This window comes from Trachemys scripta, chromosome 19, assembly GCF_013100865.1.
Source record: "Trachemys scripta elegans isolate TJP31775 chromosome 19, CAS_Tse_1.0, whole genome shotgun sequence".
NCBI classification, from domain to species: Eukaryota; Metazoa; Chordata; order Testudines; family Emydidae; genus Trachemys; species Trachemys scripta.
In genome coordinates this window covers 17,492,646-17,510,453 of record NC_048316.1, presented here as the reverse complement: position 1 = coordinate 17,510,453, position 17,808 = coordinate 17,492,646, and the positions used below count along the sequence as shown (strand labels likewise).

Here is a 17,808-nt window from a genome sequence, read left to right as displayed (position 1 = left end):
GGCTGTGGGTCAGGATTGAGGGGCGCTGGTGGAGCTGTGGGGAGGACCCGAGGTGGAGGAGCGGGGGCTGCGGGTCAGGATTGAGGGGCGCTGGTGGAGCTGTGGGGAGGACCCGAGGTGGAGGAGCGGGGGGCTGCGGGTCAGGATTGAGGGGCGCTGGCGGAGCTATGGGGGGGACCTGAGGGGGGCTGTGGGTCAGGATTGAGGGGCACTGGCAGAGCTATGGGTGGGACCCGAGGTGGAGGAGCGGGGGGGAAGGGGGGCTGTGGGTCAGGATTGAGGGGCGCTGGTGGAGCTGTGGGGGGGACCCGAGGTGGAGGAGAGGGGCGGGAGGGGGGCTGCAGGTCAGGATTGAGGGGCACTGGCAGAGCTACCTGCAGGATGCCCTGGACTGGAATAGCAGGGGACGGGGATAGTGCAGGTTGGAACTGAAGTCCACCATCACCTCTGCCTGAACCGACCTCAGCCTGGGGCACTCCCAGCCTGCCCCTCTCCAGGTGCACCCTCCCTTGGCAAGGTGGGGTAATGTTTCCTCCCAGCAAGAGCGCCTCCTGCAGGCCTGCGGCAGCACTTCGCTTTTTGCATGGCTGGAACTTGGTGCTATTTCCCTGAAGCAACTGCAGTTTTGCCTGTCTCGTTGAGCAGGGAGTTATGTGACCCTTCCCAGGGCAAACAATGCAGCTCTCTGCGGGTGCACTGACGCGGTATCTAACCGCCACCCTCAACAGAGCACAGCAAATCCTGGCATTCAAGTGGCACTAGAGTCTGGGTATTAGACCCCTGCGGCTGGCCCCAGTGGGGCTTGGGTGGCAGGGCTATAAAACTGCCATGTAGACATTCCCAGGGCTGGAGCCTGAGCTCTGGGCCCCCATGAGGAGGGAGGCCAGCCACGGGTGTCTAGCGGCCATGTAGACGTACCCTTTCATTCCACGCCAGAAGATGCTACCTTGCACGGCACAGAATTTCTCTTCTCAAGAGTGAAGTTAGCACTGGTGCAAGGAGCTGGATCGGCAAATTACCACTGAGCCCAGCTCAGCTCCAGCCCAAACAAGAGCAGCACCGTGCACCTCCGCCCTGCCTCTGGGGCCAGAGGGACAGTCAGTCTCCAGGGCTCATTCATTCATGGATCAGCCTCTCTGCTGAGTGCCAGCTGGGATGATGGGCACCAGTTCACTAGGAACTGGACTGAGCCCCCTCAAACGCATCATTACATACGGGCCAGTCTTCAGGTAGTCACGGCTCTTAATGACCTGGGCTGGATCCCGATTTCCTGGTGCTAACATTTTGGACAGCTCACCCAGGGGTGATTCCAAAGCCAAGTGAAGCCCTCAAGGGAACGTCTACATTGCAATTAGATGCTCGGGGCTGGTCTGTGCCGGCTGACTCGGGCTCACAGGGCTCGGACTATTTAACTGGTTTTCCAGGACTCTGCCGGGAGCTCTTGCAGCAGGGCAAACAGGACGAGCTGCCCCTCACATGCAGTCATGGCTGAGATAGCAGCCACTTTTATAAATCGGAGGAAGGGGCGTGGCTAAAGCATTGGCCACGCCTCCGAATGGCCCTAGCCCCGCCCAGAATTGGGGAGCGGATAATAAAAGCCTCCAGCTGCTATCTCTCTAGTGTGAGGTGGTTGTTTAGGAGACCTGCTGGCCCAGCCCTAAGTGGATAGAAGAGGAGGCGAAACATCTCTCCCGTGCTATCCAGCTCCTGGTGCCTTGCTAAAAATCACCATTTCTGTTATTTTACCCTTTTTATCATAAACTTCACAGTGGTTTTTCCCCCTTGCTAAGCCAATAGGAAGCTCCCCACGGTCTCATGGGATTTCCAGGGGCTCTGGGTCCTGAAGACCTGACCCCTGGTCACAGTGTTGCCCCCTGCATCGCCACAGCTGTGAGCCGTGTTCCCCCACATCTGTCTGCCCGGGTCACCTCCTGAGCAGGTTCTATCAGTTGTGCTAGGTGATGACAGCAGAAGACAGCTGTGGTGGGAAGCCATGGCAGGAGGGGCGTCTCCCAGGGAGCCAGGGCCAGTCCCATGGAGGGCTCTGGAAACCTTGAACCAGACTCTGTGTTCAGGAGGGAGACGGGCTGCTGTATTTTGTATCATCTGGGGCTTTGTCGGGGCGTGTGACTCCATTCCTAGATACAATGAATTGCAGAGCTCAGGCCTAGAGGTCGGGAATGTAGGGGTTCCAGGGGCCAAGTGTGTGTCTGGTGGGATGGGGCATCATCTCCTGGCCAGCTGCAGATGCGGGAGGGGTTCTGGCAGCATCCGGGGGAGGCCAGGTGTCCCCAGCAGTGGGGGATGACAGAGAAGACGCTAGATCCCCCTTCCCACCAGCATCCCCCTTCCCACCAGCATCCCCTCAGTCACTTGGGCCAGCGTCACCCACCGCTCGCCATCCAGGTGCTGCCTTGGGCACGGTGAGAGCTGGGTGTTGTGTCCGGGCTGCCCTACCAGCTCCCCGAATGGCTCCATGTAGCCATTGAGTAGGATGGGGAGGCGGGTTGGGACTGAGGGGCACCAGCAGCGCTGGGTGGGAGCCTGGACTGGGCTGGGAGGGCTTTGGAGGCAAACAAACGGATACCCGTGATGCTCCGAGGGGATGGACCGGGCCATGTCTGCCCCCACCCCCATCCCATGCCGTGCTCCGAGCAGAATCGTCCTGCCTCCGGCACTGGGGCCCTTTCTCCGCTGCGGCTCTGGGAAGGCAGCCTTGGGCATTATTCCAGCGCCACCGGCCTCATGGAGAAAAGGGAATCAGGCCAGCAGGGCCAGCCGGCTGGCAGTTTCCATGGAAACAAACACCTTATTAATCTCCACCGCACACAATTAATTACGCCGGAGCTGGTGGGGAGGGGGGGGAGGACGGGATAGACGGGGCTGCTGCTGGAAGCAGATAAACTCCCTTCCCTCCTCTTCCCTCTCCAGGGCCAAGGCAATTAGAACTGCTCAGCCTGGCCTGTGGGTCCCGCTGGTCTCTGGCCTGGGGGGGGAGGCTGCTTGTTGTTATGGGCAGCACTAGCTTCTTGCAAGAGCCACGGGCGGCTCTGAGCTGTGAAAGGCGCGATGGCATTGACCAGAGGATTTGGATGGCTCTACCCCTAGGCCGAGCAGTGGCCCTACCCCTACCAGAACCAAGGACCCTTTAGTCTCGTCAGCCTTCGAGGTCAGGACGTAGGGACTCCCCAGGTGGTGACGAGGCGGGGCGGGCTGTGTTAGCCAGTCTGGGAGTCAGAAAGACTCGCAGGGGCTGGGTGTATCCAGCAGCCTCGCTAAAGAATCCCCTTTCTGTTCCCTGGAGCCAAGGCATGGCTCTTGTCCACCCCGAGGCCCGATCCGGCGGGAGGATGGGCGCCCCTGGACAACCCCTCAGTGGGGTGGGATCGGGCCCCTTCTGGGATCGGGCCCTGGCTCTAGCAGTGCTAATGCCTGTTCCACTTGAATGAAGAATGAGGAGACCCCTTCAGGCGAACCTGTCAGAAAGCTCCTCTGAGACCGGGATTCACCCCGCCAACGGCACGGGGGGCAGAGAAGCCCCTGCTGGGAGCTCGGCTGGAAATCTGGCCTGGCTGCCCCGTCCTGCATCTTTGCACCAGTGCTCCTCTGGGAGGCTGCGCTCGGCCGTCACGCCAACCCAGGGCTCAGGGGTGACGGAGCCTGGCGGGAGGGAGGGATGGTCTTTACCTACCCACCAGAGAGGAGGTCGCCAGGGCCGTGACGTTGTAACCGCTGGAGCCGAATTTGGAATCGGAGAGGATCCCACTGGATGTCTTGAAACATTTCTGCAGAGGGAGGAGAGACGCAAAGGCTGGCAAGACCGGCTGGGTCAGCGGGGAGAGAGCCGAGTACCCTCAGCCAGCCCCACGTCTAAAAGAGGGGACCCATGCAGGGGTGGGGGCCTCCAGGGTGGGGGAGCCCCCAGAGGACCCAGCAGCCAGGATGAGATGCAACGGATGGGTGGCATTCTGCTGCGGACTCGTGAGGGGGGCTTGTGGGACCATGTCTAGTGTGCTCTGCTGCTGCAAAGGTGGTTGCAGAAGTTCCCGTGCTGGTAACTCCAGGGGCAACTGTAGTTAAGTGGCCATCATGGGGTTAACTGGGTTGCACAGAGTATTATGGGATGGAGCTCCATGCCTCCCTTACTTTCCGATTTAGTCTGGCGTAGTTCCCCCCGTGCCCCTCCCCCCCATGCTCTGGTGTGATGCAGTCAAATAAAGCAGCAGGTTCCCAGCCTGCAGGCGGGTGAGTAGACTGATCTTTGGTGCCGAGCCAATCCTACAAAACTCACAGAGATGTGCGTGGAGGGAGGAAGGACATGCTCAGTGTCTGCCGGGTACCTCCCAGCTGTGCCCAGTCTGCAGGGCTGGTTCTACACCCGCTGGCACAGAGTCCCGCGATGGCTAGGGTCTGCAGGACCTCACTCTCCCACGAAAGCCCAGTGGTCCCATTCAGGGGGAAGGACCCTGTGCCGGCCTTGTGGCCCACCAGAGCCTCCCCATCCCCGCCGGAGCTAAGCAAAGGCCAGCTGATGTGATCACCTTGAACCTACCTCCTCCACTTGCCACAGTTTTCCTGGGACTTCCAACCTGGCCAACCTCCCGCAAAAAGCACAGCTTCTTGCATAGCAACCACCACATGCATCCACTAGGGGGCACCGCTTCAGCCACACCCTGCCGTGCATTCTCCCAGGAGCTCAGCATAGGGTTCCCAGACTGTAGAAGTGCAATGTACCCCCAGGGCTACCCAACCCACACTGACCTGCAGAGGGTCCCAGCAGAAATCCATCTGGTTTTCCTAAAACACACGGGAGGAAACGAATTAAAACCGGTGCCAAACCCAGGGCTCCCCAGCCACAGCCCCTCTTTAGCTGCAGATTTGTCACGGGGTGGAGGGGAAACTGAGGCAGCTCTCTGAGGTGGGGCCTGTCTTCTCTGTACAGCGCCTAGCACAGTGGCTCCTTCTTCTGTCTTCCTTCCTCCTGGCTTGTTTTAGTTATTCATTCCCCTCCTTTCCCCATTCCCTTCTTCTCCACTCCAGCAAGTCACTGCTTTTGTCTTGTTTTCCCCCTTAACCTTGACTGGAGTTTGCAGGTGGATAATTCTTTATTCAGACAGCTTGTCTGAAACACACAAAGCTACACAGTTCTCTAAGTGGGGGGGACAGCAGTGCGGCCTAGTGAGCAGGGAAATGACTTGCCCACAGTCACGCAGCAGGTTAGTGGTAGAGTGAGGAATAGAACCCAGGTGTCCTGATTCCTAGGCAGGGGCCCTAGCTGCTAGACAACACTACCTTTCTAACTCCCTTTCACAGTTGTTTATAGAATGGTGTTGGATGGACAGGCCTGAACCCAGCACTGGCCCGGCCAGGTAGCAGCAGCTTCCGCCGCCATACACACAGGGTAAGGTAGTGCTGTTGGTGTTGACCTGGGGGAGGGCTCCATGGCTTAGCTGGTCAGCTCCTTAGGACAGGGCCTGTCATTCTGTCCTGGGTTTGTACAGCGCCTTGCACAATGGGGTCCTGGGCCATGACTGGGGATCCTAGATGTTATAATAATAATAACACGGCCCATTCAGTGCTTGGCCTCACTGGAGAGGCTGCCAATAAGCACAGGCAATACGGATCCCTGGCCACTTGGCCTTTATCTGAGCCACCAAGCTGCTGTTACGCGGCCCACTGAACAGCCTGTAATAGCTTTCATTCCCTCATGAACGGGTGAGCGGCTCACCCGCCTGTTTCCCATCCCTGAGTCATCCGCACTCCTTGCCAGGGGAACTCTCAAGGTGACCTTTCGGGTTGCAGGGAAATGTTTAAATCCCCCCCGCCCTGGGTGACCAGACAGCAAGTGTGAAAAATCGTGACGGGGGTGGGAGGTCTATATAAGGAAAAGCCCCAAATATCAGCACAGTCCCTATAAAATCAGGTCATCTGGTCACCCTACCAGACCATTACAAGCCTCAAGGTTTGTTTGCCAAACAGCAACTAGAAGTCAGTTATAACAGCCATCCTCACAGGTCATCAGCAGGGTTTGAACCCAGGTCCTTCAGCAGCACGGTACAGCTCTTTGGAGCTAACTCCATTAGTCGGTGGCAGCAGCCACTGCCTGTTTGTCTCACTAAGGCCAAGCTGCTGGAAGGGGCCACAAAACATAGATTGCATATTCCTGTAGCACTTGTGATGATTGTCCTGGGGGCCTGACTCTTTGGTTACCTTGCTGTTATTCTTCTCCAGGGCAGCTGCAGGCACTTGCTGACTGTCATGGTGGGTGGAAGGAGGGCACTGTGGGTGGCTGGCGATGGAATATTCCTTCTGAGCACTTGTGAAGAATTCTGCAACCGAAGGAGAAAAGAGATGGGTGAGAGAGAGATGGGCTGGGCCTGGTAACCCTACTTTGCTATCTATTTACAGGGCAGTTATAAAAGAGAGGCTTGGAAAATTGGGGAGGGGGGAGATGGAAAATTTCAACTTTTTGGCCCAAAATTGAACCTCCAAACTTTCAGTTTGGAAATGGTGCTGCGGTGCCTCATGGGAGTTGTAGTTCAGCTGCCTCATGTCCCCATTCTCCTCTATAGGACAAGCTCTTCAGCCAGACTACATCTCCCATGATGCACCGTGGTCTTGCCTGCTGTGCTACCACAGCGCATCATAGGAGTCCATGGCTCTGGTGTCTCGTGGGATATGTAGTTTGATGGAGAACTTGGCCCACAGAGGTGAATGAGAGCGTGAAATAGCCAAACTACAACTCCCATAGGGCACTGGGGCAGCATTTCCAAATAGAAATATTTTGATTTTCAGGTGTTCAGCTTTTTGACGAAATGTCATCATTTTTCAAGGAAAGCAGACACTTTTTGTGAAAAATTTTGTTTAGTCGAAGACCTAATTTTCCATCAAAACCAGCTTACATGGAAAATTTCCCACTAGGTGTGACAGAGTGCTAGGAGCCGAGCACAGACCCAGCGTTCTGCTCGCTGAGGCATTAGCTAGTCCCCGCTGGGCTGGATTTAACTGGGGGGGATGGGTGCTCAATGGTTTGATTAGGTACGAGGTTGATGAGCTAAAGCGAGCAATCAACCTGCCAGCTGCCAACAGGTCAAGGCGAGGAGGGAAGTGCTAGGGGCAGAGGCTGTGGGATCCCGAGATCTCTGGAGATAGGGCGAAGGAGGCTGCTTACTTCCCATGGCATGTTGCTGGACTGGTGGAGGAGATCCAGCAAATAACACACAGGTGCTTATAAACTGGGAAGCATCCAGCCTCTTTGGGTGGACCCGAGGGTGGAGAAGGGAGCCTGTTACACAGGTCTAAGTTATGGATCAAAATATGCCATTGTGGACATCCAGAGGCTCTCTCAGTGGCTTCTATGCCACTTAATACTGTATCTATCTATTCCCTCTGCTCCTCTCTGGCCCCTTCCACCTGACAGCCACCCAGTGCTCCACAAATGTTAATGGTTCAACCTCACACTCCCCTTGTCAGTATTTAGGGAAACTGAGGCACAGCCTGCCAGGAGTGTTCCTTGGCAGGAATGGCCACCTCCCTCCCTCCTGCAGCTGTGCTCTTTAGTAATCCCTCAAGAGCTGACCAGGCGGTTTGAACTTTGGCTTGTTTTATGTTTGTACAGCGCCTAGCACCACGGGGCTGGACCCGTAGGCGCTGCCTCAGTGCTGATAATCAATAATGATTAGAATTGATAGGCTTATTGTATTTAATTAGGCTTGAAAACCATTAATACATTTACTGAACTGGGCAGCATCGTTCGTGGTGATTGCATGTCTGATGGAAAGTCCGGAAGAGGTCGAGCAAGTGCCGGATGTGAAAAACTCAGCACAGGAGGAAGTTCAATGCAATTAGCAAAAACGCCAAACACAAGATCCTTAGAACCAACGTCCTACATGTCCTATATGGAGCAAAGGCCTGGAAAAATAATAAGTCCCTCTAGTACAAACTGAACAGCTTTCAGCGCAGGTGACAGAATCAGCAACGAAGAGATCCTAGATCAGGCACAACTACCGACATCAACGCTAATGCTGCAGAAGAAAGGATGGATGTATTTGGACCACAGCACGATAATGGCTGAAGGAGAGTTACTGCATCTGAATATAAAAACGGTGGGAAATGAGTGCAGGCTGGGGGTAATTGGGCTGTTTGCCTGATGCACCTAGTAGTGTGGGCAGACTGGCGATGATGAGAAAACACCTGCCCTTAAAGCGCTGGGAGCTAGGACACCAATTGACACACCTGGTCCATACAACAGATACAACTCCGACCCGTGTAGCCACACGCCAGGGCAATCAAATAGAGGAGAATTACCTGAGCCCACTTAGACAGGCCCTAGCCATCGCTAATTCCATCCCCAAAGGCAAGAAAGCCCATGCACCCTACAGTATTCCCCGCACATCAATGCATTTGGAGTAGTTTGGACCAGGGGCGGCTCTATGTATTTTGCCGCCCCAAGCACGGCAGTCAGGCGGCTTTCGGTGGCACGCCTGCGGGAGGTCCGCTGCTCATGCGGATTCGGCGGCATGCCTGCGGGAGGTCCGCCGGTCCCGCGCCTTCGGCATACCCGCCGCCGAATTACCGCTGAAACCGCAGGACTGGCGGGCCACTCCCCGCGGCTTGCCGCTCCAGGCACGCGCTTGGTGCGCTGGAGCCGCCCCTGGTTTGGATCAAGAGGAGAACAAATTTTAAAGTCGAGGGCCCTTCGTGGGAAATGCCAGGCACAGCTCTCGCTGTAACGCGGTGTTTGTGGCCCACAGAATAAATTGCGTGGCCAGGCAAGCATCAGGAAAAGCTCAGGAAGACAGGCAGGGAGGTGAAGTGTAACAGAGACGGGCAAAGGCCGTTGCGAGAGCCCCTGTGCTGGGGCTGTCTCTTCTAGGTGACCTGTGTTAGGAAATATAATTGGGCCCTGGGCCCTTTCATGCTGGGATGGACACACAAGGCCTGGAAGGCAGTTTTGGATTTTTTCTCTTTGGTGCTTACTTTGCATTCAAAATTCAGGTCTTGTCTACTCTGGGTTTCCAGGGCGACACTAGGGCTGGTTGGAGACCTGGTCAGATCCTAGCCTCAGGAGTGTCATGAGAGTAAAAGCTGATTAACTGAGGGGGGGCGGGGCGAAGAGGTGATTTTGTTCAGACTCTTTAAACCTCATGGGTTTGCTTTGTGTTAAACAGGCATTTGAGTCAAACACACAGCAAACGCTTGGGAACAAAAGCCCCTTTGCTAGAGCTCTGACACCTTCTCTGCTGCAATTTAAGCCTGAAGAGCGCTGACACCCTCCATCTCTAGGATCTCCAAGGAGTTCTCCAGCAGGACCAGAGACGAGCAGATATTTCAAAGGGACAGAGTTAGGAAACGAACCTTTTCCAGCCTTCTTTATCCATCCTCAGGAAGCAAAAAGGCCACAACCACTTCCCCTTCTCTCTTCACAAGGCCCCTTGGAGCAGTCTGGGTTCAGCATTATCATGGAGCAAGGACTTGTGCTGCCTTGTCCTTCTCCCGCAATCCTCATCGACGTCTGAGTGCACAACCAGTTTTGCCTCTGTCCCCGCTGGCCGTGCCCTCCCGGGAGTTTGCTAGGGAGAGGATCGGCTAAGGATGTTCCTGTACTCCTCGCCCAGTGTGGCATGTTCAGAGAGCGTTGGGGGGAAACTAGCAGAGCTGCTGATGGAGCCGGCTGACTGTGCTGAGCCTGGAAAAGGGAGCCCATGGCTGGTTCTCTTCCACCCTCATCCACCTTCTCGGGGAAGGTGTCACCTACTCCCTTACCTGCACTCCAGTCCAGCCTGCTCAGATGGCACCTTCTCCACATCTGCCTCCGTTCTGATCTCTGTCACCACTGCCGTGCCTGGTGCTCTACAGGCCAATGCACGATGACAAGCTCCCTGCTTTGATGAACTTCAGGTCTGTGGGGCCTCCAAACTCCTACGCCCCCATCGCATGACTTCCTACTGGGAACAGCCCCGTTGGCTCCACTGGGATTAGCTCACAGCAGTAAACACGACCCCGCCGGAGTAAGCATCCGAATGCTCAGCCCCTTAGGGTACAGAGGTGCGAAGCAGTGCAGGCAGGTGCAGCATTGCCAACTCTTGTGATTTTGTCACAAGTCTCATGATAATTATTGTTTCCCGGAAAGCCCCAGCTCCTGGAGTCAGGTGGATGTGTGATGATTTCAGCCTTCATTCTTAAAGAAGTGTCTAGCCCTCATGGCTGCGGAAAAAGCTTCAAAATGTGACCCCCTAAAGCCTCAAAAAGCAGAAGGCAAATAAAAAGAGCCCCAAATCTATTATTTTTATATAATCTCATGATTTTAAAGCCAATCTCATGATTTCTGGTGAGCCGGACTCCTGATTTTTCAACCTTTGGAGTTGGCCCGGCTGTAGGTGTAGGTATACCTACCCTAGCTTTGTGATCTAGCCAGCATGGGCCTGAAACGTGAGGACGTATCCAGGGTTCCAACAGGCTGGTACAACCCATGCCAAAGCCCCTCCTGCTACATCTTCATGGCTATTTTCAGCCGTGCTAGGCAGATCAAAGCTAGCGCGGGTACATCTACCTACACTGCATTCGCACCTCGGATTATGGGGTCGACATGCCCTAAATTTGACAACACTGTCTGTGTGCATGACACACACCAGGGCCAGTGAAGGCCTTGGCTTGTCTAGACATGGGTCTGGAAGGCGTTAGCTCACGCGGGGTAGGCTTTAACTCAGCCCCTTTAACACATGTTGAAGGCACATTGCCTTGTCTACATTAGGCTGTTAAGACATTAGCTAACACCTTCCAGACCCTAGTCTAGACAGAGCCTCGGTCTGTATGGGAACCTGTGTGTCCCTTCCACATAGGGAGGGCTTAGAACAACTCTCTGCGCTAGAATCTGGCTGGGGCACGGGGGTCCAGGCTACGACGCGTGAAGCCACCTAGAGTCACCAAGACACTGTTCAGAGCAAACCCTGCCCTGCAGCCCTCTGTGTTTTCCATCTGATTTCAACATCTGCCTCATAGAGTGACCAGATGTCCCATTTTTAAAGGGACAGTCCCGTTTTTGGGACTTTTTCTTATATAGGCACCTATTACCCCCCCCCATCCCCTGTCCCGTTTGTTCACAGTTGCTGTCTGGTCACCCTACCTCATACCCTTAAAAATCTCATCCCCTTTGAGAACCCGGCGGGCGGCCGCGTTGCCTTTCACAGCTGATTTTATGTATTTTATCCCCAGTTCCTGAAAAGCCATTGGCACTTCTGGAAACCATGTTCTCACGCCCCGCTGCACCCTCGGCGCCTGCTTTCAACTCAGGGCCCTCTCCTGCCCCGCTGAAACCCTGCCAGCTTCCTCAGCGGGAAGCCCTTGTCCTCCCTCAGACAATGCAGCCCGTTCACAGCTTTGGCTCTGATGCCCCCGGCTGCCTGACCGTGGGGAGGAATATCATGGAGGCAGGAAATTAGTTTTCAAGTGTGATTCTGCTCAGAGATGTGCCTTGATATAAAGGGTTTTGTGAGGCGCCATGTTTATTTGTCCTCAAAGGTACTTTGGCAAATCCTCTATTGATTTCAGGCACCTCAATACCTTCGAGGATCTAGGCCTCCAGTGACTCCAGATCAAATGTGTCCCCTTTCTGAGTAAAGAGATGAGGTCTTTTTAGCTCCCGGCCCTGCAAACTCCTCCGGGCTCTGAGGGTCACGCTGGGGGTTCTCATCCTTCTCCCCAACCATCGCCAGTTGCAAAGGATCAGCTGGCAAATTCTACACCCGGGCAGCCCCCTCGTCTTCGGGGCGGATGGGAATAGAGGGGCCAGCTCTGGCGATGATGCGGGAGGCAGAATTGAATCCAGCTCACCCCGTGCTGGCTCCTGCAGGGCGAATGGGAGCCAAACGTGGTTGTGTCCCTCAAGTGAACAGGGTGGGATTCTCGATCGCCCTACGCCTCGTGCAGCGGTTGGCGCTGGAGCAAAGCGGTTGTGAACGGCTCCCGCACGCAAATGGTCAAAACGAAAACCACCTTGGTCCTGAAAGCAGTTCAGTCCTCTGGAAATTGGCGAAGTCTGAACAGATCAGGACTCTTTGAACCACCTCAAACAGGGTCCACGCGATGGCTCGCTAAGCAGCTGAGCTGAATTGGTTTTTTTATTAGTGTTTATTATTTGTATTTTCACAGCAGGTGGAAATTCCAGCTATGGAACAGGGACATGGGGCTAGGCGCTCTACAAACATAGAAAATCTCCCCCATGGAGATGGGCTCTGAGCAGGGTATCCGGCGATAAAGTCACCCATTCTGGAAAACACATTTGAGAAAAAGGGGAGAATTTCTCAACAGTTTGGCCTGGTAGCACGAACTCAGGACTGGGCTTTTGGAGACCTGGGTCCTAGCCCAAGTTCTGCTGCTGGGTGACCTTGGGCAAGCCCCAGCCCTGCTCCGTGCCTCAGTTTCCCCATCTGTAAAATGGGATAATGAGACTGCCCTCCTCTGCACAGTGCCTGGAGCTCTATTGGTGAAAAGTGCTAGCAGAGAAGGAGGTGTTCTGAATCTTATTTACATTTTATGCCAAATCTCTTTTCCAGCTTCAGGCCCCCTGCATAGCCTGGCTCCGGGTGGCGCAGTTGAGAACACCATGCTGTGTGTAGCACCGGTCCCTTTTCATGGCTCCTTTGCAAGCAGCACCTTGCAGCAGGTGCTAACGAGCTCGCTAGAGCTCTCCCTTTTCACATCCTTCTCCCCAGCAACTAATCTCCCCCGGGCTCCCAGCGGGCAGAGCCCTAGTGCATGGCACATGGCGGCATCCTCCATCTAAGAGGCTCTGCAGACAGTAATATTATTAAGTGTAACCGACGGTTCTGGGTGGTGAGTCATAGGCACAAGTACAGTATGCCACTCCTGCCCAGACTCACAAGGCCACATCTAGGGAAGGATGCCACAGGCTGACGCTAAGGCCCTGGGAGAATAAAATTCCTCTTCTCTACAGATATGTATAGGGAGTGTATCTGCAGAGTGCCATGGGGTCTGGTGCAAACCTAGGGCATTTCAAAGGCTTTGCTTCTCCATAAGCAGTCTCTCCTCTGCCGGTTCCGGCAGCACTTACGGCTTTTAAGTGTGTGTGTACAAGGTCTTTGCACACACACACACACACCCTATATAAAGTGTGCCTGGATCTGGTTAAAAGAGAAACCGGAGCTTTCCAAATGGAGTGGAAGCATTTAAATACACAGCTCCCCCCGGAGTTGAACCGCACCAGATCTAATCCGTCTGCTCTGATGTGGGTGGGTGTGAAATTAGAAGCGTCTGTAACAGCCACCCACTAAGAGGAACTGCAAAATGTTGGTGTTTTGGGATAATGTAAAAGCACAGTTGGGTTTTTTTTTCTTCTTCGGGCCAGTGTTGATTTGGGTGGATCTGTATTTTCTGAAATCCTGTAGTAACTGAAAAAGTGGATTATTTTTACAAGGCTGGTTTTTGTCTTCAACTCCTGTGAGTCTGACCTGAGATTGGAGCTCTGAGGGGTGTCCCACCCCAGGCAGCTTGACAGAGCACAAGAGATGTAGATCTCAAAGGAGATCAGTAGCATCACCCCCATTTTATGGGCAGGGAAACTGAGGTACGATAAGTGGTAATGACTTGCCACAGGTCACCCAGTGGAGCCAGGACTAGAACCCATGTATTCTGAAGTGTGAGCGCACACTCTGTCCACTAGGCCATACTGCCCCCCTTAAACTTACACCACTGAAGTGCCACACAGATATTTACAGATTTCCCCTCACGCTGCTCCTGGGAGGCTCAGTGCGAGTGTGGCCCCCTTTGTCCTTGTCATCCGGGTCCACCTGGAGCTGAGGCCTTATCAAGAACCCTGGTGTGATCGCACCTCACCAGCAGCCAACAGCAAGGTGTCCCCTCACTGCTCTGAAAGCAAAAGAAGGACCGAGACACACAGCCATGGAAAAGCCCTGCCGTGCAGACTGTTTGTACCTGCACCGTTTGGCTGTGAAGATCCCGAGCGATTCAAACATACGTGACTCAAGGGAAATGGACGATGGCTCCCGGGGAGGCATAGCTGGCTTCCGTGTCACTCTCCAGGCTAGGCTGATATCGAGGTGCAGCCTTCGCGGTGTAAGGTGACGTGTGTCATGACAAGGGCCTGTCTAGGCCTAGCTGTGCGCACGGGGCCATGTTTTCAAAAGGACTCCACGTGCTTGGAGAATCTGGCCGATGGCACTCTCTGTCCCTGGTCTGTTTTGGCTCCAGTGTCTCCTGGACTTTGTAACGGGCCTTTCATCTCTAGTTTGTATTCAGATCAAGTCAGTCATGATTTAAAAGCTGGTGCTATCTCAGGGCTGGCGTGGCATGAGTTTTCCCATGAGACTGATTTCCACATCCTAAATATCACCTGCACACCCAGCAGTCTCCAGGAGAGACGCCAAGACCCTGAGTGGCCCCTGCCCTCACCAGCGGTTACCTCTGGGTTGGCAAGGGAGTGTTGGCAGAGGATGCAGGGTGTTGTGGTGCAGGTGTTGGAGCTAAGCAGAATTCATTACGGGTACAGGCCTGTCACCTCTCCTGGCTGCTCTTCCCCGCCACTCCTCTTCCTCTAAGCACTTCACATCCAAGGGCCCAAGACCTCCCCATCAACCTCCCCATGATTGTCCATCAGTCCAGAAGCAGGGAGCTGGACAGGGGCGTCTCTGCCAGTGGGAGCATTTTCCCAGTCCCTCGTCCATCCAGGCAGGGTTCCTATGCGCAGCGTCCACTGTCTCCTTGGCCTCCTTCTCGGCATGGTGGGTGCTGGTGTCCTCAGCTCTGTGTCCCCTTCTGGACCCCTTGCTTTGCCCCTGTGACCTGTTTCCCCATCCTGGTTTGTTCATTTGTTGTCCCCAGTATTCAGTATATTTCTGGGCCCTGGGGCCCCTCCCTCACCCGAGGGCCTTCCATTGCTTTGATGGGCTCTGCCCACCAGTCCCAATCACCAGATAGGCTCCAACCTTTCACCAACACCCAACTCACTTTAAAAAGCAGCCCAGTAGTACATGAGGAACACATGCTGACACCAGCTTTCCTTGTGCGTTATGGAGTCTTCACCACTGGCTCTTACTGGCACGGGGAGGCTAGTCCCAGTGTGCAGCCTTCTCCGTGGCGATGCGCACTGCACCCCAGAGGTGGCTGCATTTTGGCGTGGGATGAAACGATCGTTACAAATTGCTTTGCAATGCAGCTTTTAGGATGAAAGCCTCTGTTATAAGGGAATATTTCCTTGGAAAATATGACTCTCTGGGCTGAATTCAATACAAGTTGCCCATGGAAGCTAAGGACTGACCAGGGTTTTTGGGACTAGACCCCAGAACGCTGCCGCCCCTGTTGTAACTCCCATACCCAGGTTGCTTCAGGGCTGTTTTACCATTTGAAATCACCCTGGGGCAATGCGTGGGAAAGATTCTGGGCCCGATTCTGTGTATGCGGGCATAAATCAGGAGTAATCCCACCGATCTCAGTGGACTCACACTGGTGCAAACAACGGGGACCTCTAGCTCGATGATGCTCGCTTCCCCCAGGCTTCCCACCTAGCACCAAATGCCTCCCCTTATTGCCTGCTCCTCCTGGAGTGACTGTCCCAGAGATGTGGCAAGTTGTCACTGCCCCGGGGTTGGAAGACAGGTAGATACCTGGCTGTCTGCATGCAGCAAGCCAGGACCTGCCGTGGCAGAGTCTGTCTCATCCTGGCTGTGCAGGGCAGATGCTGCTCTGGGACCAGGGCTGACGCGAAGGGGCTTGACCAAGATGCAGGAGGCTGGGGTTCGGGAGGGGGAGATTGGGAGTATTATGACGCTCAGACCAGGGCTCCCTCCAGACAGTGGCTGGAAACAGCTGTTTCAGACAAAGGTGCAAGAAACCCCCTAGTGGACACAGATGGAATAACCTGCCTTTAGGGGCAGTTTCTGCCTGACCCACCTCAGTTAGTGTCCTGTTTATGCCCTGGAGCATGGGGACTTTTACCCAGCACATGAGTGAAGTTCCAGCCAGTGTCCCAGGGGAGCCTTGTAGTAAAGGCAAAAGCTAAATGCCCCCCCCCCGATCTGCCCCCGCCCCCCCAGCCAACAGCCCTCGGCTAGCAGGGAATAAAGCCATTCCCTGACTCCTTGTCCTGAGTCTCTGTTATATTCAGTACCCCCCCCACACACACACACACGCGCATCCGAGGGGCTGGCTGGCAAGGCGGGGAATGGGCAGACACCCCCATGGGGGGGCAGACACAATCCTTGGCCTGGAGAACAGCTGCCTTTGGATGGCAGGTGCGAGTCGTCTTCTCTCTCCCCTCCCCCCAGCCCCAGTCCCCCCTCCGCACTGGATGGCACTCACCTTGGGACACGCAGGACCCCATCATGGGGGGCTTCTCTTCATCCGCCTCATGGACAGCTGGGGGCTCATCTCTTCTCTCCCCGGCTCGTCTGTTCCCAAGCCAGCTCCGCCGCCTGCCCGAGGTGCGGACAGAAGACCCAGCTCCCCCTTCCAAGCCCCCCCCCGTTTTATTTTTTTCTTCCTCGGCGCTCGGTTACTCCTCCTCCCTCGCTCCCCCCTTCCCCAAGTTTGCAGGCGACCGTGGCAATGTCTCCGGCGAGCTGCAGGGGAAGAGGAGGCAGGTGGCGGGCGCGGCGCGCGGAGGAGAGACAGACGGACGTGCACACACCGAAGGGAAGAAAAAAGGCAGCTCTCTGCCAGTCAGGGCTCCTTGGGGGATTAGCCGGGCTTTAGCCACCTCCCCTCTCGCCTGGCTGCTCTCCCCACCAGCGCTTGCCGGAGCCGGGAAGCTGGGGGGAGGAGGGTGGAGGGAAGGGGGGCTTTGTCCTTCCCTGCCCACAGAGAGGAGCCCACTTGTTGTGCTCCCTGACAGCATGGCGGGCCCGTTTCTCCCCGCCCTGACCCCAGGCGCTGCCTCGACCCCTGAGTCCAAGGAGGGTCAGGCCCAGCGGCTCTGCCCGGGAAAAGGGACACCCTCCCCGAGCCCGGCGGTGATGCTGAGGGGGGTTACAAACAGGCTCCTGACAATGTAACACCAGCCCCCCCCCCGCCCCCCCCGAGCTGTGACTGAACCACTTTGCAGGGGCCCCAGAACTAACACTTGTCTCCCCCGGCTGCTGAGATCAGCATGCGGGGTGGGAGGCTTGAGTGACCTGGGGGCAGGGGCTTCTCAGCAAGGGGGGGCTTGATGTTGGAGTTTGTTTCCCACTCCCCCCCACCTGCCCAGAGAACTGCACTTTGCTGCTTCCAGGGCAAAGAGGGTGGCTCACCCCTCGGCTCTGGCATGCGCTTGGGGGCAGGGATTGTGGTGGTGATGGTGGGGCGGCTCCTAGGGAAGGCAGAGGGGGTTGTTTGCTTGTACCAAGGTTTCTCTGTCAAGACAGGACTAAGCAACCAGCGCCCCCCCCCCCCCCCCCCCCCCCCCCGCCCGCCCTACCCCCCCCGCGCCCCCCCCGCACCCCCCCCCCAGTTTGGATTATGGGCAGCCCCCTGGAAGCAGCCAGCACTGAAGATTTTCAGGTATAGTCTGTGCTTATGATATTTCCGGTCTAAGTCACCTGGCCCAAGAGGTTGGGAGAAATTCCCTTTACAGTACTGCGAGTCTTGCGATATGTGGTGTTTTTCTGAAAGCCCCAGCTCCCGGAGCCAGAGGAATCTCAGCTTTCCTTTGTTCCTAGTAAGCTTCCAGCCTGCCTGGTTGCAGAGGAAAACATGGAAATGTGACCCCAATGTACCCTAAAAGCTCCGGAAGTAGAAGGCAAAGATAAAGAACGCCACATTTATTTTTAAAAAATCTTGATTTTTAAGCCAAGC

The 17,808-nt window shown here is 55.5% G+C and overlaps 1 protein-coding gene across 1 annotated transcript in view; it reads right to left on the bottom strand.

Moving 5' to 3' along the window:
* Nucleotides 1-16,456, bottom strand: part of FAM131C (family with sequence similarity 131 member C) — a 19,184-nt gene extending 2,728 nt beyond the window's left edge. The window contains exons 1-4 of the mRNA XM_034753292.1: nucleotides 16,336-16,456; nucleotides 6,211-6,329; nucleotides 4,762-4,797; nucleotides 3,692-3,785 (exon numbers count right to left, since the gene is read on the bottom strand). Of these exons, the coding sequence (XP_034609183.1) occupies nucleotides 3,692-3,785; nucleotides 4,762-4,797; nucleotides 6,211-6,329; nucleotides 16,336-16,360 (274 nt within the window). The 5' untranslated portion in view covers nucleotides 16,361-16,456. The remainder of the gene's footprint in view (nucleotides 1-3,691; nucleotides 3,786-4,761; nucleotides 4,798-6,210; nucleotides 6,330-16,335) is intronic.
* Between the last annotated feature and the right edge of the window lie 1,352 nt (nucleotides 16,457-17,808).